A 23,426-nucleotide genomic window follows, 5' to 3' on the forward strand; every position below is an offset into this window, starting at 1 on the left:
TTTAATTCTGCTTGCAAAATATATTTTCAACTGTCTCTAAAAATACTCATATACTTTGTTGGCATTAAGACGTTGTTAGGAAAACATTTTACATAAGCGTATTTATTACGATAACTGCTCCTTTTTGTGAGTCAGTTCATGGAGACTGGCTGAAACTACAGGAGCATTTTATATGAAAGAACAAAAACGAAAACAGTCAATGGTGATATAGTTCTAAATACTTTAAACGTTCTTTGCGCCAACTTCCATTTCTCTTTTCTTCTGTATAATGAAATGACGTTTGTTTCAGTTTTCTTAATTTTTCGTACTTCATGCATGCTTTTAATCAGATTAACTGCTGGAAATGAATACGACTCGCATTAATTTTGACACTGTGTCGTTTTCTAGACAATAAACGCAGCTATTGCATTCTTCTGGGACGGAAACCCTCCAAAAAAGAGCGCCATTATGAATGGATAAAATCTAACCATTTCAGACAGGAGCAGGTTAAGATTTTTGTACATGCCATAAGGGATTGCAAAACGACCGTAAAAACGAAAGAGACATCGGCGATATCGCAAAGTAAATAAAACCAAAAAAGCACTTTCTAATAAAGTTTGGGATATGATCCGGGCTTTTTCGTTTGAAGTTCTCGTTTCCTCCTTAAAGTTAAGTGTCGTACACTTGTGCGCTTTCAGTATGATACCTAGATCTTTTTAAAACTATCATCACCCAAACATCCCGTCTCTCGGAGTCTTAAATCAAATTTCGCAGACGCGAGAGTCGAAGGGAAACGGCTATCCTAACAACTATCGTTATAGGCATATGGGTCTGATAAGGCCTGAGACGGTCGTGAATGAGTGTAAAGTGTCTTGTCTACAATTAAAGCATGGGCCTCCTAGGGCAACGATGTGAGGAGTTTTCGAGGCTTGATGACGTGATGTGTCGTCATGGTGATCCATCATGGCGGCCGCAGGGGAGATGGGTGTTTGGGGATGCTCTCCAAGTACTGTTTTCCCCTCGTCGCTCTTTCTACTGGGTGATTTATCAACAGCTATTAAAATTGGAGGCATGGTGAGAATAGCAAGTGCGCATGCTAGATAAATTAAGTCCCTCGTTCTCACTTCGACATCCAGAAAGAGGCTCGTTTATTAGGTAATATGAGCTCAAACGTTTGACTCACTTTCGCGAGGTCTTCTGCACCAAGACGTCTTCATGTCCGTACCAACGGGTGTCAGGGCTTCATCCTTAGAATTCTGAAAATATCTGAAAATGATGTTGGGTTTAAATAATAAGGGAAAGATGAGTACGATGAAATCACACCAGGGACATTTTTCAAAGTAAATATCTGTTTGTTGAGTTAATATAATTTTATAAACAACAGTGTACAAGTCTACTGAGGAGATCCCCGGAACCCACTGGTCTGGTGTTGGTCCTGGTTAGGAGTTTGGGGAAGAGACGACTATCATAGAGTAAGTGGTCGTATACTCCACTCAAACACACCAACACATATACACAAACACATCAACATACACTTATATACACGGACATAAACGAATAAAGACACAGGCGCGCGCTCTCCATCTGTCTCTGTGTGTGCGTGCGTGCGTGCGTGCGTGTGTGCGTGTGTGCGTGTGTGTGTGTGCGTGCGTGTGTCTGTGTGCATCTCCCTTTTTCTGTCTTTGTATTGACGTCTATCTGTTTGATGTCTGCGTCACTGTCAGTAGAAGTATGGGTCTGCGCCTCAGTCTGTAGAAGTATGGGTCTGCGCCACTGTCAGTAGAAGTATGGGTCTGCACCACTGTTTGTAGAAGTATGGGTCTGCGCATCAGTCTGTAGAAGTATGAGTCTCCGCCTTAGTCTGCAGAAGTATGGTTCTGCGCCACTGTTTGTAGAAGTATGGGTCTGCGCATCAGTCTGTAGAAGTATGGGTCTGCGTCACTGTTTGTAGAAGTATGGGTCTGCGCATCAGTCTGTAGAAGTATGGGTCTGCGCCACTGTCTGTAGAAGTATGGGTCTGCGCCACTGTTTGTAGAAGTATGGGTCTGCGCATCAGTCTGTAGCAGTATGGGTCTGCGCCACTGTCAGTAGAGGTATGTGTCACCGCCACTGTCTGTAGAAGTATGGGTCTGCGCCTCTGTCTGTAGAAGTATGGGTCTGCGTCACTGTCTGTAGAAGTATGTGTCTGCGCCACTGTCAGTAGAAGTATGGGTCTGCGCCACTGTCTGTAGAAGTATGGGTCTGCGCCACTGTCAGTAGAAGTATGGGTCTGCGTCACTGTCAGTAGAAGTATGGGTCTGCGTCACTGTCCATAGAAGTATGGGTCTGCGCCACTGTCTGTAGAAGTATGTGTCTGCGTCACTGTCTATAGAAGTATGGGTCTGCGCCACTGTCTGTAGAAGTATGTGTCTGCGTCACTGTCTATGGACGTATGGGTCTGCGCCACTGTCAGTAGAAGTATGGGTCTGCGCCACTGTCTGTAGAAGTATGGGTCTGCGCCACTGTCTGTAGAAGTATGGGTCTGTGCCACTGTCTGTAGAAGTATGGGTCTGCGCCACCGTATGTAGAAGTATGGGTCTGAGCCACCGTCTGTAGAAGTATGGGTCTGCGCCACTGTCTGTGAAGGTTTGGGTCTGCGCCACTGTCTGTAGAAGTATGGGTCTGCGCCACTGTCTGTAGAAGTATGGGTCTGCGCCACTGTCTGTAGAAGTATGGGTCTGCGCCACTGTCTGTAGAGGTATGGGTCTGCGCCACTGTCAGTAGAAGTATGGGTCTGCGCCACTGTCAGTAGAAGTATGGGTCTGCGCCACTGTCAGTAGAAGTATGGGTCTGCGCATCAGTCTGTAGAAGTATGGGTTTGCGCCACTGTCAGTAGAAGTATGGGTCTGCGCCACTGTCAGTAGAAGTATGGGTCTGCAGTGGTAACAATGTCCCACTTGTCTGGCTGTATGTCATCCTGCCCCGAGGTCATGGTTCCCTGCCCATGTTCAGTCCACGTCTAGACTTTGTACAAAGTGCCACGTGGACACTTGAGACATCCATGTGTAACTAGTGCTACACTGACATACATCATAACACGTTGGCAGACAAACAAAGTGGGCTTTGAATGACTTGAATCAAACTTGCAAGACAGCCAATTGGCCCGATAATACATGAAGCAGTCTGGTACATTTTCAGCGAACATTAACAATGCAATGTAACGTGAAGGCCGCTGTGAACAGTGTTTCACTTACTATGGGAGTCAAAGCTTGATGTGGGAAGGAAAGGGATGCAGGTCTGAGACGTTTGCCATTTTGGTGAAACCCAAGAAGCATAATCAGGGGCATCTTCCTGAGGCAAGCGTGTCCACTACCCTATATCAAAGCCTAGTAGAAACAAGTCTTTGATAAAAAGGTTAGTGACGCTCTTGCCTCCGGAAGATGAATCAGGTGGAATCTGGGATCCGAACCCACGATCACTGAATCATGGCATACCTTTGACGACTGGGCCACCCATGCCCCTGCAATATTAGACATACATATAACAAGACAAGGTATAGCAATAGTCATCTTTTATAATACATAGAGATTATTAGCTGCGTGTTATAATAATCGACGTTTGATCGTAATTTCCCACCATGAAGTAACTTTATAAACCGCGTATGAATACAGTGACTGAGTGAATCGCCCAATTTATCATATAGTCAAAACTGATTTACAGACATCTTTGTCCAAATGATCAATCACCCACATCACATAATCAACCCAATCTAAACTTATTTGGAACGTGAGACACCAGTCTTATTAAGCAGTGAATCAATACATAGAGATAAAAAGTAGTTCCTGCTTGGTGACTTTATTTGCATATTTATCGGATAGTGATACCAAGTTTATCAAATTATTTTATTTTGTATCGATAACAATATCCACATATGATACATCAGTTTCCGTAATCTCGGTATTTAAGCATTTTTTTAGAATCTGATTAATGTCCATATAGACACAACGGAGTATATATCCCACGTCTAAATAGGAAATCAATTAAGCCTTAAACATGTGCTCTGCAGTTGATGATATAATGAGGACACAGTCTGTCGGAATTAGTTTCACATGTACGGGTCCATTGTTATATCTTCCATCAAACGTTAATCTGAATATTTACTGCATCAAAACATGATATAAGTTATTTCTTTGTGACACCATGACACTGTCAACCGACAAAAATATATTCCAATTATGTTCGGTCCCACCATGGACCCAACATATATCGTATTAAGTGCTGATGCAAAAGTTTTAATGTTTTGGACATGACACATGTTTCGCTTTAATAACTAGTTATTTCTTTAGTATTCATGCAAAAGGTTTCACCATTAATGTTTTAGTTTGGAAGTGCAATCACATACCTCAATTAGTTTACGTGAGCAATAAATACAACACTACAATCGCCTGTTGTGAATCACAACTTTAAAATAGGTCTGGTGTTTCAAAACGAATTCCTGTGAAATAATGTAAGGGACATTGTCGCGGGTTTGCGTTTTCACGTTTTCGGGCATGTTTGAAAGCTCATCAAAGGTCGAAATTGCACGAATGTGAGTATGTGATAATGTCCTTTACAGTATTCCATACTTTCTCGCTAATATAATTATTTAAACAAATTGTAATAAAAACGGTTTAAAAACGGAATCACTCCACTTGGATATATAGAAAAATGTTGTTTCGTGTTGTATAGATAAACAGGACACATGCAATAAATTATATGATAAGTATGTTTCAAAGTAGTCTGCCATGCAGAACGACCCGTGAAGATCAGAGATAGAATAGGTCTTCAGTAACCCATGCTTGCCGTAAAAGGCAACTATGCTTGTCGTAAGATGCGACAAACGGGATCGGGTAGTCAGGCTCGCTGACTTGGTTGATGCATGTCACCGTATCACAATTGCCTGAATCGATGCTCATGATATCAATCACTGGATTGTCTGATCCAGACACGATTATTTACCGACCGCTGTCATATAGCTGGAATATTGCTGAGTGCGGCGTTAAACAACAAATAAAATCATGCAGTCCCTAAAACAAATATTTACAATATAGCCCATGCAAGTTTATTAGTTGGCAAGTCTAGATTTCTGCATTTTAGGTTTCTAAAAATGAAGAGTCTCTGGTTTTTATTTCATTATATTTTATTAAGATAAGTTTTTCTTATAACATATTTTCATTTGAGAAACGATAAGTGAGTTTAGCTCAACAGCATTGCTTGGTATTGGTGTACGGCACGGTCACCTGTTAAACTGGTCCTTGAATGTCTTCTTCGTGTAACTCAAGAATATTCAAACTCTATGACGGCTGTCTGTAAGTAATCGAGTCTGGTCCAGACAATCTCGGTGTATCGATCATGAGCATCGATCTACAGGATACGATTACATGCATCAACCAAGTAAGCGGATCTGACCACCCGATCCATGGTTGACCAATGGGTTGCTGAAGACCATTTCTAACTCGGGTCGTCAAGGCGAAACATAAAATTCTGGTAACAGAATGTGCATCGCACGTTTTATGAATATAGTGTTGAATTAGGGGTAGTTAATAAAATTAATATATATCAGTAATTTTATTGATAAGGTTCCCGTTTGCACCATATCCGCATATAATAGCTTATCCTTGCATAATTATTGATATTGTAAACCATGACCCCAGACACAGTGATCCCTAACCGTCAAAAACAGTTATTTTATTTGATATAGAAAACAATGCGACCAGATTTTGGCACTTCAATACAGTTCATAAACTGATTGGGCGACAAGTACGTCTGGGCAATTCTGTCTGCCCGTGGACACAGATACGCTTTCAAATATAACATCTGACAATGGAACTCGCCTATACACTTGAGTCATTGGTCATCGCCAAATTGGATCAATTTCGCCAGTGCTATTGACATCGTGTCAGAGTTTGGGCCACCTTTAGACCACTGACTGTCAAACTGTCAGATTTGTTAATGAAAATTGCTTTGGTGATTTCTCAATCTTTCCACAACAGCGTCCTCTGCCAATTGTTGATATAGCTTTATCAAACAAGAGCCATGTAAGACTCCACTGAACTATTTGCAAATGTTGTTGATGACAAATGTATATTTTAATGGGTTACGCATAGTTGCGATTGCAATTCGTTAAAATAAAGTACAATTAAAGAGCAATGTATGGAATACTGGAAGGGGCATTATTGTGATTTCGCCATCTTGGTGGTAAAAAATACCGGAAGTGCGAAAACACGTTGATTTAAACCAGACAAGCTATACATGTTGTATGGCTTCAGATTAATTATCCATGTGAGTGAGTGTAGTATTACGCCGCTTTAGGAACATTCCAGCTTTAAGGACTAGGCTACCCCACCGCCCCTGTCCATGTGAAGTAAGTTGTTCGAAGTTACTTGTTTATTATTAATTCATGACGCCAACACCAGAGAATTAGCAGTCTCGATTATCCAGCGAAACAGATTCCATAGAGCGTAAAAGGCAAAATAGTGATGGAAATTATATGAACGGATAACTGAAAATAAAGGATGACACCAGGTTTTCGCTAAAAGGTTAAGCATGTCCTGCTCTAAAGATAGCACTCGCCACTCACAGAATTTTCATATGAAAGTAGGAATTTGTTGTTGCCAAAAGCCGCACCAGCTGTACTCCTGTATTACCAGACAATTTTGTTGTAAGTTTCGTGAAAACAGTTTCAGTCATGCGTTGAAAACACAACCAAGGAAACGAGGATGTCGAAAGACGTATACCCGTTAAACAGAAACTTGCGCATGCGCTGTGACCAGATGTTACAACACATGGGCCCAGAATGTGACAAAACGCGAGAAAATGGAAAAGAGAACATTTAGCGTTTTGTAGTTTTGGGGAAGCTAATTTGGCAGGCTGAAGTTGGAAGTTTGCGAAGCTTGGCACAATGTCCAAATTTTTGTCCGGATACTTTTTTCAGAATCCCTTATCTATGGCTATCAGTATTGCTTATGATTCGTCACTGGCAGTGTTTCAGTATGTGTGTGTTTCATAAATGGGTAACACCAATTACTCAGTCAAACAGCGACCGTTGTCGTTGTGCCAAGATTGAGTATCCAGGTTAGGTCTGTTTCTCCTTACTCCAACAAATTCGTTTGTAAGAAAAATTCAAAACGGCATCAAGTATATTTTCCTAACAATGAATATATGTGGTATATGTTCGTCTGGACTGTTTTTTTAAATGTTGAATTTTTTTACTAGCCATTTGCAAAAACCATTTTTTCAAAACGAGGGCACAACGAATCGTGGCAATCGCGAACACCTGGTGTCATTACATAATTCTCACCAATACAGAGCTCCAGATAAGCTTTTGGTGTTGTGGGTATTTTACCCATGCATTTTACAATCATTGGGTATCAATAATTCTATCTGGGTATTCAAATTTCTGTTACCCACTAGTTTTTACACATGTGGGTATTTAAGTTAGATGTTTAAAAACACTAGTCATCCAGTCCCTGCAAACTGGTCTCGTGTGGGTTCGAGAGCTCTAGAGGACTAAAAAATACCACAAGAAAGTGTGATGGCAAATGATCATGATATAACTGTCATCGTGGAGTTAGGCAAGATTGCGGAATGCCCGTTCATAATTTCAAAATAAGATACTGATTTGCTAATCGAATAGCAGGGTTACTTCACAATATTTTGATGATAAGCACAAGTTTTATTTTTGTAGCGTATCTGTAATGTTCGTTGCGTATTTGATACGCTTGGATTTTATTTTACTGCGTATTTCTGATGCGTATTTTACGCAGATAAGCAGCTTATCTGGAGCTCTGCCAATATTTTGCCTTTTAAGCCCAGTGAAATCTGTTTCGGCAAATAATTGAGACTGGTTATTCTCTTTTATATTTTCATGATAACCACCTTTGTTTCATATTAAATTGCCTCCCATAGACACAGGGCGGATCCAAAGTAAAGCCGTGGTCCAATTTGTCGAAAATCGCACAGCGGCATTGAGCCCTGGAAGGACAAAAGTACACTGAACTCTTTTTGTTATTCTTTCATGTGTGTCAAGAGAAATTATGTAAATACACATTATATTTCAAGCTACTTAAACCTTTTAAAAATTCTCTAAAAAGCTATTAATTACTTTTCTGTCATCTCCGAACTCATATCACCTATAGGTGCGAGAGGAGTGTGCATGTTTAAGTTGTAGTTTTAGAGTAAGTATTGCTGCTGAGCGCCCCTTTTAAACAATATTCCACAATACAATATCGCGAGATATGGAGAATGGGCTACACGGTTATGCCAAAGTCTTCCCTACTGCAGTGTTCTTGCACACACACAGCGTGAGTGAGTGAGTGAGTTGGGTTTAACGCCGCTTTTAACAGTATTCCAGGTACTGTTACAGTGGTGGCACGTGGTCCTGTGCCCAGCGCACAGATCACTTATCGGCAGCTTGACTCCTGAGAGTTTCTAGGGCTTCGGTCCTGCCCCACACTGAAGCACATGTACCACATGTGGTGTCCCCTTTGGCAAGTGACTTTGTTCGAAATGTGCCTCTGTTCAACCAGCAGTGAGTGGGTACCCGGTAGGATGAGATGGTAATGTGGCTGTTAACCTCCTAGCGCCTCACAGGCAGCTTGGGTTGTATACTCCCCAGGGAGCTGAGAATGAAAATCGAGTGCTCACTGATCCATTGACAGGTGTAATAATGTAAGCGCCATGAGCTGGTATGGAGTTTGGCGTCATACAAATGGACTCATTATTATTAAACAAAACCAGTTTGCATATCATGAACGATTCTGTCTGGTATTTTGAAGACGACATGAATTGATACAATAAGTGAGTGAGTGAGTGAGTTAGATTTAACGCCGCTTTTAACAGTATTCCAGTTATATCGCGGCGTGTCAGCTTAATGTGGGATGAAAGCCCTAAGTGATGCAGGTCTCAGACATTTACGACTTCGGTGAATCCACGAGCACGGGTATGGTGTTGACAAACCTAGAAACATAATCGGAGCGAAACGGGATTCGAACCCAGAATCATAGGCTTCTGGCGTGCCCAAGGGACGCAACTCTGCACAGCGAATCGCGGCGCCCTTAGACGACTGGGCCACCGGTACCCCCGCACATAGAGAGAAGTGAGTGACTTAGTGTATCAGTGATTTGGGTTTATCCCAAGTTCAACAATATGTTTAAAGGAGAAGCGTGAATACAGAAATCTGCCATCACAATTGAAACAGCTTCCTCTTTTGCCCTGCCTGGTCGAAGAAAGTTCACCCGGAGAGCGGAAGGTCGTGGTTCGAACCCAGGCCGCGTCATACCAAAAGACGTTAAAAAATGGTATTTGTTGTTACCCTGCCTAGCGCTCGGAATTATGAGGCTAAAACAAGGACTGGTCGGCTGGGAGTCAGTATACTGTGTCTGAGTGGGGTATTCATGTTAAACTGCGTCATGGTATCTCAGTGGGCTGACACTATAAATCGGCATCAGTGCATGCACGTCGCTATATAAGCGCAACAATCATGGACGCCGCGTTTCACACCATTTCACTTTACCTTGTGAATGAGAGTCATTAGCTCTGTCGTAGCATGGTATTCCAAACATCATATTTGTTAGTAGGTAAAGGTCTATCATTTCAAAGTTATTTATAACAGTAACGCCTTATCATGAACTTTAAATGGAGCTCTCATAATCTTCCTACTAGATGTGAAGCGAATAGTCTCAATTCCAGTGTAACTCATCTGTGTCTGAGGGTGTTCATTTTACTCGGATGCTAGCAGCAATCTTCATAAGAAAGTTCTCGAAATAGCTTTACGAGAAAAAACAAAACATTGCTTGTTTAATTCTTATTAGTTAAAAATCAATACTTGTGGGCTTTTTTATTTCGAGTTATCTTGGAATTTCATTGATGTAATGTTATCAGTAAAGTAATAGACAAAATGCGCCAGGATTTAACTAATTTCTCTAAATCGTGTTGTTGGGTCAACTCTTAATCTGCTAGGGGCGGTCGGGTAGTCTAGTGGTTAAAGCGTTCGCTCGTCACGCCGAAGACCCGGGTTCGATTCCCGACATGGGTACAATGTGTGAAGCCCATTTCTGGTGTCCGCCGCCGTGATATTGCTGGAGTATTGCTAAAAGTGGCGTAAATCCATACTCACTCACTTAATTGGCTAACTGAACTTATAAATACTGAACTTTCTATCTCAAAATAATTACTATCTGTAAACTTCCTTTGTGGACGTCGGTCATCTTTGTTTGGGAGATATTGAAAAGTCATCTAACCATCTTATTGTTATTTTATTTCGTATTTTGTTTTGTTTGCCTCTTTTGGATACATCAAACTGCTGTTAATGTCCGTCTTTTTTAAACTTTGAGCGTCTCTAAATTGTTCAATCTTCAACGGGGAAATTAAATAGGAGTGTGTTCTTCTAAATTTCATGCTGAAAACGCTTTGCACCTCATCAGGAAATGAAAATCCGTAAAAAAAATCTTGAAATTACACCTAGCTTGAAAAATAACGCCTTTATCTGAAAGAATCTTTTATGTTATCCTCTTGAAGGATACATACAAGAAATACATCGCCTTGTTTGAGGAGAACTTTTTGTTGGAAGAAAGAGGGGTTTTTCCATAAAACTATTTCAATATAATGTCAGCTGTTTAGCATTGCTGACATAACTATGAGCTTGAATGTACGTCCATCGACAGCTTCTTAAGGAAAATAGAATTTAAGTGAGCATCGCTCCTGTTACACTGTACAAAATCATCTGGATGAAAAGTCCAACATGGTCATTTTGATTTTTTTGGGTGAACTCTTTTTGACGCATTACAAAATCTTTGAAGATCAGATGATAGAGTGAGAGTTTATCGGGAATCATTTTAACAGCTGAAGTTGTTTCCCTTAATTTTTAAAAGAATATGAGTTTGGTGTGTGTGTGTATTTTATAAATAGCATACATTCTTCCGCAATAACACATATAACATTTAAATAAATATTTCAAAAGAACATTCCTCTCAAGATAATAGAATTCAAGAAGGTATGTCGAATGACAGTAAGAAGAACTAGGACCTGTATTATAATGCTATAATTTGTCGCTTTGGTCGGGTGTTATGATGGGGTTTTTCATTTTACTGTTCATTTATCAGTCCTATACATATTGGGATATTCAGTTTCAATATCATAGCATTCGGATGAAATATGCAAAGGAATGTACGTCGCCCAAATACTTGTTGAGAATTTTACTTTGAGAATAAGAAAGGTCCAGTCTGAGAAATATTTGTAATACAGAGGGTTGTATACATCCAAGGAAGCTGAGAATAGAAACAAAACTGGTTCATTGGCCGGGGTAATAACATGCAGTGCCGTGAGCATTCATTTGTTAAGTTGAATGACGCATTGTAAATAGGATTATCATCATCATCGTCGTCGTCGTCGTTGTTGTTGTTGTTGTTCGTTGTTGTTGTTGTTGTTGTTATTATTATTATTATTATTATTATTATTATTATTATTATTTATGCATAATATTCAAACCTGATTTTTTTAGCCCGGAAAAAAAGTCAGTTAAAACCAACCTTCAAACTTTAACACCCGTCTTCATCTTAAAATTGTCTTTCCTTTTTCAGAGCAAGGAATCATAGATCAGATGCAGTCGGAGCAGGGTACCGTCGGGCTGATTAAGTGCTTATGTTATATCTGATTCTTCTGCATGCCAGCAATCAAAGACTCTACACATCAGACATACCTTTCCTTTGTCTCGTAATGCTAGTATCGTGTTCTGCCATATTACCGTTATCGGGTCGCGATCTGCCGTCAAGCAATCTACCTCAACGTCATTACGACATCATATGTAGACCACGTGCATTGAAATGCCACAAATCGGTTCAAGGTACATGCTTACGTGTCACAAACGTTTCTATCAGTTCTTGCGCCCTGACAAGCGAACTGCTCACAATATGCGACTGAGCATGCTCCAGATTCCGGAAGTGTCTTCTAAAGTTTAGACTGCCGACTCTCGATGTCATCCGGTGCGGTGATGTCGTTAAGCGGTTGAAGATGGATGTGTAATGAAGTTGGTTTCGTTTACGTTTTTGTGTTTATTTAAAGAAAGCAAATATCTTGAGTAAATACTGTAAGAATTTGAATAAGTTTTAGATCCTCGGAAACGGATGATGACATTAAAAAATGTGTTATCTTTTTGGAATTGAAATAGAAAAGTAACATCATCAAAATTGAATTATATTCTTTGTGATGTGAATGACATCAATCATTTCTAGATTCCATTCGGCCGGGAGTTATTTCATCTCGAACTCTCACTCACTCACTCACTCAAATTGATGCTGGTCAGGTTAGATGATTACCACTTTGATGAACACCCACGAGCACGGGAATGGTGCTGACAAACCTAGACAAACTTTGTCTATAGCATACAGTCGCGTCCTGATATAAATAGTTCTGCTTCAAAATATATGTAAACAGAAATAGCTGTATGAAAATATCATCAGTTGTATATTCCATCAAAGGCGTAAGTTTGTTTACAATGTTTACATATGATACCCTCTTCTACACAGATCTCATATTCTAAAGTTAACAAACACACGTGCATTATCGTCAAAATGTTACAAACAAATAGCTGAAACATAAAACAAATAGTTGAAACATAAAACAACGGTGAGCATTGTCCGAACACCAACTGTTGGAAATGTCATGCAGCAAAGAAGAATGCTTTTGGAATTTGTCTTTAATTTGTAAAAACACATCAGCCACACGATTAGGCGAAATTTAAAACTGCGGAAGACTGATTGATGAATCTACATGAAGGGTTCACGCAGCTTCCGGCGGGATGTAGCTGCAATGTATCTGGAAACAGTAAATACCAGTCTGTCTCCCAGACCCTTGAGAATACATTATAAAAAGGAATCCGTCTCAAGTCTAGAATTACTTGGAAAGTGTAGATTGCCTCTAAGCATTGTTCTGTGCTCCATTTGAATATATATTTTTTATTTAATACATATATATTTTTAAATAAGATAACTTTATTTTTAAGACTTAATGTTACTCTATTTCAATACGTACACTTCATCCTTTCCTGTAATATATATGTTTAATTTTTCTTCGTGCTTAGTTATTATGGGCCAGTAAAGCCTGCTGGGCCAAGGTGCAGCCATTCGCTTTGGCGAGTTGGGTTTAACGCCGCTTTGAACAACATTCCAGATTCATCATGGCGTGACCGCCTCCGTGGTAGAGCGTCCGCCCGGAGAGCGGAAGGTCCGGGGTTCGATCCCCGGCCGCGTCATACCAAAAGATGTTAAAAGATGGTACTTGTTGTTACCCTGTCTGGCGCTCGGCATTAAGGGGCAAAAACAAGGACTGGTTGGCTCGGAGTCAGTATACTTTGTCTGAGTGGGGTATTCATGTGAAACTGCGGTATGGTATCTCAGTGGGCTAGCACTATAAATCGGCATCAGTCCGGACTAGTACAAGCAGCCACACACACACGTGCATGCACGTCGCTATATAAGAGCAATAATCTTGGACGCGACGTTAAACCCCATTTCACCTCACCTTTATCACGGCGTGGCAGCTTGATGTGGGAGGAAAGCACGAAGTGATACAGGTCTTAGACATTTACCACTTTATTAAACCCACGAGCATAAGTCTGTTGATGGCAAACCTGATAAACCGGGGTTCGAACCCTCCCTAAGAGGTTTCTGGTGTGATCAAGGGACGCATCTCTGAGCTGCGAGTCGCGGAACCTTAGGCAGCTGGACTACCCTTCCTCCATATTAATGCATAAAGATGTTTTAGGTAAACATGTTTAGAACAGAAGTGTATATTTGTCTTCTTGCTTGGTTATCATGGGCCAGTGTAGCCTGGTGGTCCAAGGCGCAGCCATTCGCTTTGCAGAGTAGTGGCCCTTAGTCGCGACAGAATCCGCTGATCGCGGGTTCTAATCCCAGTTTCTGTCCGATTACGACCCTTGGTTTAGCAACATAACGTCCGTGCTCGTGGGACTTTTAACCAAACATCATCACGTTCCTGTATCAGGGTCCTTTAACATGAAACCGCTACCCTATGTAGTGAGTGAGCGAGTGAGCGAGTGAGTGAGTTTGGTTTTACGCCGTTTTTAGCAATATTCCAGCAATATCACGACGGGGGACACCAGAAATGGGCTTCACACATTGTACCCATGTCGGGAATCGAACCCGGGTCTTCGGCGTGTCGAGCGAACGCTTTAACCATTAGGCTACCCGACCGCCCCTACCCTATGTAACTGAGAAACCGTTTAACGAACCTTGCCGGTAGATCCGATTTCACACACAGAATACAGTATGAACAAATGAATGTTTTTTCGGCCGCCATCAGTAGTGCGTCTAGTTCAGATGTAAATTCTTGGCCGGGCAGACTAGTGGCCGACTGCATGAACATCGAGGCACGCCGACGGGATAAAATGCGCCTGATCACACATTTGTACCACCTAATAACCATTCAGTCGACAAACATGGGCTGCCTTGGGCTGTTGTGGGGAAGACGTTAATTATAAGTAAGATTCCAGATTTATCTGCGCAGCGATTCCCAAATGCTTTATGCACAAACATCTTTTATTAAAACAAAGCAGACCGATGAATTCTAAATACTCACAAGTCTTTACTGAACAGGTCAATCTCATCGTCATACTTTAATATGGAGCAATGGTGGCCCAGTCGTCTAAGGCACCAAAACTCGCCGTTCAGAGTTGCGTCCCTTGCGCACACCAGAAACCTATGATGGAGGGTTCGTATCCCGGTTTATCAGGTTTGTCAGACCCATACCCGTGCTCGTGGGTTTAATAAAGTGGTAAACGTCTAAGATTTGCATCACTTCGGTCTGTCCTTCCACATCAAGCTAACTGGAGTATTGTTCAAAGGCGTTACAAGCAACTCACTCACTCACTCATGGATTAATATACATGTGTACAAAAACATTTTTTTTATCACTTGTTTTTAATACCACTACAAATCCTGGAATCGAAAACCTTGTTAATGATGTTGAAACATTGTTAATGATGTTGAAACATTGTTAATGATGTTAAAACATTGTTAATGATGTTGAAACATTGTTAATGATGTTGACTGTTCAGTACGTGTCCTTGCGGGGCGGTCGGGTAGCCTAAAATTTAGTGGTTGAAGCGTTCGCTCGTCACGCCGAATGAGTGAAGCCCATTTCTGCTGTCCCCTGCCGTGATATTGCTGGAATATTGCTAAAAGCGGCGTAAAACCATACTCACTCGCTCCGAAACTGGAACACCGACTACTATATGATGGATGTTCCGCTGTAGCAAATGAGGTGTTGATGACAGAACCAGAACACCGAACACCATATGGCGCTCTGTAGTAGATGACCCCCGCGGCGAAGACCGTTATATTTGAGCGATGGCAATAAGTGTATTGCACTAACCGCTCCCTACCACAATACTGCCGTCATATTCTTCACATAGCCCCATCGGTTCCAGCCATCACAAGAATTCCTGGTAATCAGTACAATATAAACAAACCTCTTTGAAGGATTAAGTGGTTTTCAGGGGACAAACTTTCGCAAAATTCTATCCTATATGTTTTCGGCTTTAACGTTTTGTCCACTGTACGAGGTCGGATGAGAAATACAACTCCTCACTCGACCTCTTGGTGTACCGAAAATACTAGCGACAAAAACACATCTTTGAAATGACAGCAATCGACGTGATGGCAATGACAATTGTAATGATTTGCATTCAAAGTTGTTTTCCTAGCTGCGATTTTTGACATGAAAGGCGCGCCGCCATTTTGAATGTTTATTTATTGTCATTGTAGGAATATTACCTCCTTCAGTTGGAGGTTTTAGGTATCAGATTTATGTAGCATTCTGATTTATCTGTTCGCACAACATACAATAAGTGCTGGGTTGTTCTGCCATGTTTGGAAAATTAGTCTCATTTTTTATATCTTTTGTGAAGGTAGACACGATGATGTTTATTTGAAGGGTAGCAAAGGAGCTCTTTTTACCTCTCCACTCATGCGGGAGGATTAAAACCTGTCAATTTGTTTCTTTGATTTTTTGTCTTTATGCCAACAAGCGTAACATCCGTATGCATTATGTGTATTTCGCGAATTGACAGAAACCATTCGCGTGTATATGTCGAAAATATTTCCGTCATATGTTGTTACGTTTCTTTTTCATCAACAGGATTAAAGCAACAATTGTTATAAATTAAACTTGTCTTGAAGCGAATAATATGCGTCGCTACTCACTTGAAACATCGAATATTTAACATGAACAGACATTTTTTTAACCAGACCATGTATTAAAGTAGCCGGGGCCATAGTATAACAAGTAGTAGTAGTAGTAGTAGTAGTAGTAGAAGTAGTAGTAGTAGTAGTAGTCGTCGTTGTAGTAGTAGTACCAGTAGTAGTAGTAGTACCAGTAGTAGTAGTAGTAGTAGAGGTAGTAGTAGTAGTAGTTGTAGTAGTAGTACCAGTAGTAGTTGTAGTAGTATCAGTAGTAGTAGTAGTTGTAGTAGTAGCAGTAGAAGTAGTAGCAGTAGAAGTAGTAGAAGTAGTAGTAGTAGTTGTAGTAGTAGTAGTAGTAGTAGTAGTAGTAGTAGTAGTGTCGTCATAATATAACACCAAATACCAGACACTCACACCATATATCACACCACAAACACGCGCGCACACACACACTAACACATGCTTATAATTTCATAGGGGCGGTCGGGTGGTTAAAGCGTTAGCTCGTCACGCCGAAGACCCGGGTTCGATTCCCGACATGGATACAATGTGTGAAACCACACTCACTCACTCACTCATAATTTCATAAGTCTAACGTTTAAGCACAGAGTAACTATATAAATCCATCTTTAGTGCGTTTCGCAAAATCTCGCCCTGTTATAAAACACGATTGGCCAATTTTAGTTGTCAACAGATTAAATGATGCCCAATGTTTTATATTTTCAGAGATGAATCCCACTTAGGTCGTCAGTTACCGGTGTCGGTAACCTGCCACTTACCATGTGTTAATGGACGTTGCCTCCCCCGTGACTCCCCACGTAAGTAGTGGACAACGACTAAATGCCAGATGTTTGGCATAGCTTTACTGACAACCCTCGCTTCCCTGGTATCTGGTAGACTCAGGGTGTAGGACACGTGGATGTGTATACCATAGCCTTGCTCCAAGGCTGTACTGAAAGCAAAGTCCATGGATGTGTCGTAAACTGTCCTCCGGATAGGCAAGTCTAGATATGTGGATAGTACAAGGTCTCTTATAGGGACAACTTGTTCTTATTATTTACATAATCTGGAACTAGATTTAAACGAATAATTATTGCCTTAAACGACTTGTGCAAGTTTATGCATAACATTACGGCAGTATTCAATGCGGGTGTCGTTTCCTATACCAAAACGCACACTTCGGTCTAAATGGATCCTGGTTCTGCAACAACCGTAAAGCTAAGGTCAATGTTGTTAAAACGTGCAATATTTCAGCTATATAACGGAAGCCTGGAGTTTCGACCAGACAAACCAGTGAATAAAACATGAGCATTCATCCAAGACACAGAGCTTGACCACACGATCCGATTTTTGGGGACCTATTCTAAGAACAACAGAAAAAACACTGTCTTGGTCGAAGTTGAAGGTACCTACGTAACTTCTTCGAGTAAACCGATCTTCGACATAAACGAAAATGATAAATAAAGAAGGAATACGCAGGGACAATTTTTTTACTTCGAGACAACGTCAAAGTTCGACACAACGGTCGAACGGTATTTCGACCGGTATCAACGGTATTTCTAAAGCAGCGTAAAATCCGCAGCACCCACTAACCCATATGAGACATGACTGTGTCTCTTTAAATCAAAGCTCTAACCACTCATTCAAATTTGTCATCTGCTTATTGTATATTTAAGCAATTATCGAGACATTGGCAGTATTATCCGCCCCTTGTTAGACTGCCAAAAAATGTACCAGTTGATTGAAACAATCTGGCCCTCATTATAAAGTCGTTGTTTATGTATATGTTGATGTTGATTGACAAAATACATTACAAAACAACAAAGAAGACGACGACTTGTCAACACTAATGAAGTATAATAATAATAATAATAAAAATAATAATAATAAAACGAGTCCTTAGTTAACTTCAAACACATAATTTCCAACATTAAAGTATTTGCCTTATATGTGTTCTTACGGGTAAAAATCGTAACGCAAATGTGTGAGTGAGTGAGTGAGTTGGGTTTAACGCCGCTTTTAACATTATTCCAGTTATATCACGGCGTGTCAGCTTAATGTGGGAGGAAAGCCCGAAGTGATGCAGGTCTGAGACGTTTACCACTTCGGTGAAACCCACGAGCACGGGTATGGTGCTGACAAACCTAGAAACATAATCGGGGTGAACCGGGATTCGAACCCACAATCATAAGTTTCTGGCGTGTCCAGGGGACGCAACTCTGCACAGCGAATCGCGGCGCTTTAGACGACTGGGCCACCTGTGCCCCCAGTAACGCAAATGTGTGCGATGAAAAAATAAATGAGTATGGTTTTACTCCGCGTTTAGCCATAGTCCAGCAATATCACGGCGGGGGACACAAGAAGTGGGCTCCACTGTACCCATGCGGGGAATCAAACCCGGGTCTGAGGCGTGACGAGCGAACGTTTTAACCACTGGGTTACCCGACCGCCCTTCTGTAGGGAAAACATTGTTGTGTTTTCACCATCTTGGTGATAATAAATGTCGGAGGTGCGGAAACACGTTCATTTCAACCAAGTTTAACATGTTGCATGGCTTCAGATTATTTTTCCATGTGAGTGAGTCTCTGAGTGAGTGGTTTTACGCCGCTTTTAGCAATATCCCAGCAATATCACGACGGGGGACACCAGAACTGGGTTCCACTGTACCCATGCAGGGAATCAAACCCTGGTACTAGGCGTGACTGAGTGCAGGCTTTAACCACTGGGCTACCCCACCGTCTTTATGATACGTATCTACTCGGAAACAAAACAACTTTGACGTATTCGTAAACAGAAGCGTAACAGCCGTTTCATTAACGTCATATATACGACAGTATTTTGATATATGTGCTTGATATTTTGTATTAGTATATTGTTCGAGGACAAAGCCAAGGTTAACCTCAAGGCGACATTGATAATGTTCGCCAAACTTGATACCCAACACAGAAATCGCTCAAATGTACTTACGTTTACAAAGCAAATCGACTTTTGTAAGATAATTTCCCTGTTTTCAATATAATTAGATAAAGACTTTTTACATTTTCAACCTTAACAGATTAGGTTTAAAAAACTCTGACAACACGCTACCCCGATTCGACTCGATAATGAACTTTTTTCCCCTCCTTAACATTTGCAATCGCGTGGATTACACCATAATTGATGACAAATCTAAATAGACTTTGTTCCCCGGCACTAATTACATAGACGACAGGCTCAGGGGATACAAAGCGAAGGTTATAATCTGTTGAACGTTAGAAGGAATCTGTTTCTTACTCTATCAAGGACAAGCTTGTAGATTCCCTCAGCGCTTATTACCTACAGAAAATCGCCGCCAACATTCAACACGCATAATTCAAGATGACAGGCCGTTTATCGCCAGGTCTGTGTATCGGTTTTCCGCTCCTACGGAATAATTTCGTTTCGCACCTCGTTCCCCAAACATGATAGTTAATCACAATTACCGTAAAGGAATTCGGAAACGAACCGAAACGAGTCCAACCACGTCGCTGAATCGCCCATTGTCGTTCATTCATTTCGACTAATTGACAGGTAACGAGAGTATTTGGCAGAGAACGAGAGTATGTGAAAAACGAGGCTCTGACGTAACGACGGCGTAGAGTCGTGGACGGATTAAAGGTGTCAAATTGACGCCTTCGAAGCATGGGCGCTCAGGGTTCGGAGGGAACCATTTTTCACTAAGATAAATGCACGTCCATGGTGATTGTGGTGAAGCGCTCAGCATTACCTTAATGACAAGCGGGATAAAATATTTATGAAATTCTGTAACAGTTTCGGATATACAGACGATTCCCTTTCCGACTCGGTCCCTTAATTCGCATTATCGTAACGGCTCTGTCAGGCGATACGTGTGGCTGCATCCCCGGGGACTACGTTGTGTTCAAACCAAGGATTCAATTGACTAAAAACTTCAGCAAAAGCATCGTGTGCTTCGGAACTAATGCCAATTTGTCATTGAGCATAAATCGCATTAGTGTCATCTCGGCGTTCATTTGAAATACTTCACAAATTAGCGTAAAAATTGGGCTAATTTAAAAGCCAGCTTCAAACCGACTATCAGTCACAAGATAATGGAACTGAAAAAAGTGTTCAGGGGATGACGAGTGCTCCAAACTCGCTCTCCGAATGTGTTTGGGTCCGACAGAAACCCTCACACTCAGCAAACCCAGCCATTTCCTGTCGGTTCCGTTTAAAGTAAGCATGTTTTCAGCCATTGGCTACCTGCATTTAGAACCAAAATTGAATTTAACCGGTGGCAGTTGCAACGTTTGAAAGTGGCACGTTCGTTCGGTTATCTCCCTTGACAATCATTTAAAAAACCTCTCCGCTTCTTTCTTCTTTATTGATGTGATTAGTTCCCTTCACAGAATTCTCTTTTTAACCATCCGGGATATTTATCGGCATTAAACAGCTGCTAGAGTAACCTCCCTTGACAGACCGTTAAACGGCGCACATGAGACCTAAATGTTAGTTGACACGAAAAAAAATCGAACTAAAATTGTCCATAGCTTAATGTCGTTTACGAGACAAAAAGCCTGTTTTCTGCCTCAAAGAGTCATTGAGAAAGGAACCGTAAAAATTGTTCCTCAATATAACCGTGTTTTTGACAATGGATGAAGCCATGAGTCTGAAAATGGCGAGCGTATGTATGAATTTATTTTCGTTTAAGAGGGTCAGGGTTTAATAACATGTTGCAATGTTTGTTAAACTACTCGTTTCGTTTCGTTTCGTTTCGTATCAATACATACAAATGGGAAACACTGTCACGGTTGGGAAACGCCACACGTAGTGGAAACGATTCGTAATTGTCAAACATATGTACGTACTCGTGTGGATGAGGAAACATAAATAGATAGACCGATCGCATTAAGGCGCATTGGTAAAGATAAAACAGATAAAGCAGATACAAAACACAACGTGAAATACGGCTAACAGGCGGATAGTCACAAGGTGGCAACACTGATAATAACCTATCAGTGATATTACACAACTGATCCGATCTAAAAACACAGAGGTATTTAATCTAACACGGGTATAGTTGCCATGACGCCGCTCTGTCATATAAATGGTAGTTTTCACGGCATGGGCTCAACCCGCCGGTTCTGTACATTCGATTAGTAAACTTCAACCAATGTTACCATTTCTCTGGCAATCAATGTTGACTAGATTCAACCTGAGTTAACCAGCGTTAACTAAGCACAACCTCGGGCAGTGTCCGAAATAAAACGCATAAAATTTTATCTTAGATGTAATACAAAATGGCGACCAAGAGAGTGAGAGTGAGTGAGTGAGGTTTTACGCCGCTTTTAGCAATATTCCAGCAATATCACGGCAGGGGACACCACAAATGGACTTCACACATTGTACCCATGTCGGGAATCGAACCAGGGTCTTCGGCGTGACGAGCGAACGCTTAACCACTAGGCTACCCGACCGCCCCAAGAGAGGGAGAAACACAACAGTCAAGCGTATTGCTGTAACACACAAATACGAGAGTATACAATAATTACTTTTCTTGACAAAACTGTCATTGCACCTTTTTCTATTTAATGCATGGAAACGACGAGAATGTTCAGAATAACGCGAAGAACATGAAACAAAGGTGAAAAATCATCCTAAAAGTTTCATCAATGATTCAAAAGTATATTCTCATGGAAACGAACAATGAAAAATAAAGGGAAATAAGTTTTACTGTCAGTACATTTACAAATTCAACACGTCAAACGTTGAGATGTGTTTGTGTGCACTGTTTATCAAAAGACAAGGTTGGGAACCCATGACAGCATATAATTTTCTGTGTCTAAAACTAAGTATTTCCTAATTCATTTCAGTATGTTTTATATCAATAATCGAAAGATCGAAATAATTTCAATCTGGAATCAGGTTATACACTGAAAGGCAAAAGAAACGTCACTTCTGAAAATACTGATAAAACTTAACAGACACTGGAAGTTACATGTTCTGTGGTCAATAAACTCATTTATCGTTCTACTGCTTCTTTTTGTTGCCTTAAAGTCCATTTAACAATTGAGTTTAAAATTGAGTTCTTTGCCCAAACGCAGCCTACAAAAGTGCAATGGGACTCAGTTGCGGAAAAGTCTTGTCAAAAACATGATGCACGTGCATATCGTGTATGGTATGGGTATAAAGGACACCCAAAACTGTTAAGCTGGCTTTCGTTTTTTCGATTCATCAGCCATGCCAAGATTATCAGGAAATGAGAGACAACAAGGGATCGGAAGACTGCAAGCAGGCCAGAGTGCACAGGTCGTTGCAAATGCATTCAATGTCAACGTCAGAACGATATATCGTTTGCAACATCGCCACAACACCACCAACACCACCGACGACCGACCGCACAGTGGTCGTCCTAGATTTACTACTCCCAGACAAGATCGGTTCATGATACGCCAACATCTGCAGAACCGATTCTGAATGGCCACTGAAACAGCTCGGCAAACCATTGGCAACCACCAGCGTGCCATCAGTGATCGTACAGTCCGACGTCGCCTAACTGCCAACAACATCTCGTGCCACCGTCCTGCTCGTGTACCCATCCTGAGAGATCGTCACCGACAGGCCCGACTGCAATGGGCCAGGCAGCATCAAAATTGACGTCAACAGCAATGGAGAAGAATCATCTTAACTGATGAAAGTCGTTACTGTGTTTCAACGGTGGACGGCAGAGTCAGGGTCTGGCGAAGGAGGGGCGAACGTTATGCTGATGCTTGTGTTTTTGAACGAGACCCGTGGGGCCGCCCAAGCATCATGGTTTGGGGCGGAATCGGACTGAACCAGAGCGTGGGACCTGTGGTCTTTCAGAATATTTGTCCAGGCAGGGGTAATGGCATCACAGCTCTCCGCTACATTGACCAAGTCCTCAGACCCCATATCGTGCCTTTTTTGCCCGTCATCTAAACCACACCTTTCAGCAAGATAACGTCCATCCCCACACTGCCAGAGTCACCAGGGACTTCCTCCAGCAGCACAACATCCAAATCATGCCTTGGCCTGCCCTCAGTCCGGATTTGAATCCCATTGAACACTTGTGGGATGAGATCCAACGCCGACTCAACAACGTACGCCCAAGGCCGACAACTGCAGCAGAACTGCGTGTAGCGTTCCTGAGGATGTGGGCCCATATCCCAATGGCCTTCATCAACAGGCTAGTCCACTCCATGTACAGGTGATGTGTGGCTGTAGTCAACGCCC

General features: G+C 41.5%; 1 protein-coding gene across 1 annotated transcript; it reads right to left on the reverse strand.

Annotated features, from left to right (window-relative positions):
• Positions 1-1,891: 1,891 nt before the first annotated feature.
• Positions 1,892-23,356, reverse strand: LOC139451881 (histone-lysine N-methyltransferase PRDM9-like). The gene is made up of 3 exons (XM_071233176.1): positions 23,140-23,356; positions 2,370-2,760; positions 1,892-2,228 (listed from the first exon to the last, which is right to left on the reverse strand). Exons 1-3 carry the CDS (start codon positions 23,354-23,356, stop codon positions 1,892-1,894), a joined length of 945 nt encoding a protein of 314 aa, XP_071089277.1.
• Positions 23,357-23,426: the final 70 nt, after the last annotated feature.

The sequence above is a fragment of the Haliotis cracherodii genome, unplaced genomic scaffold, assembly GCF_022045235.1.
Source record: "Haliotis cracherodii isolate W230 unplaced genomic scaffold, xgHalCrac1.p SCAF_9, whole genome shotgun sequence".
NCBI classification, from domain to species: domain Eukaryota; kingdom Metazoa; phylum Mollusca; class Gastropoda; order Lepetellida; family Haliotidae; genus Haliotis; species Haliotis cracherodii.

Bases quoted from the DNA above. Each gene is read 5' to 3' on its own strand.
- LOC139451881 (XM_071233176.1), bottom strand. From the start codon at position 23,356: ATGGGCCCACATCCTCAGGAACGCTACACGCAGTTCTGCTGCAGTTGT. The intron at 2,761-23,139 runs GTGTGGTTTAGA...TTCTACTGACAG, and splicing joins GGACGTTATCTTGCTGAAAG to TGGCGCAGACCCATACTTCT. The intron at 2,229-2,369 runs GTGGCGCAGACC...TTCTACTGACAG, and splicing joins GACACATACTTCTACAGACA to TGGCGCAGACCCATACTTCT.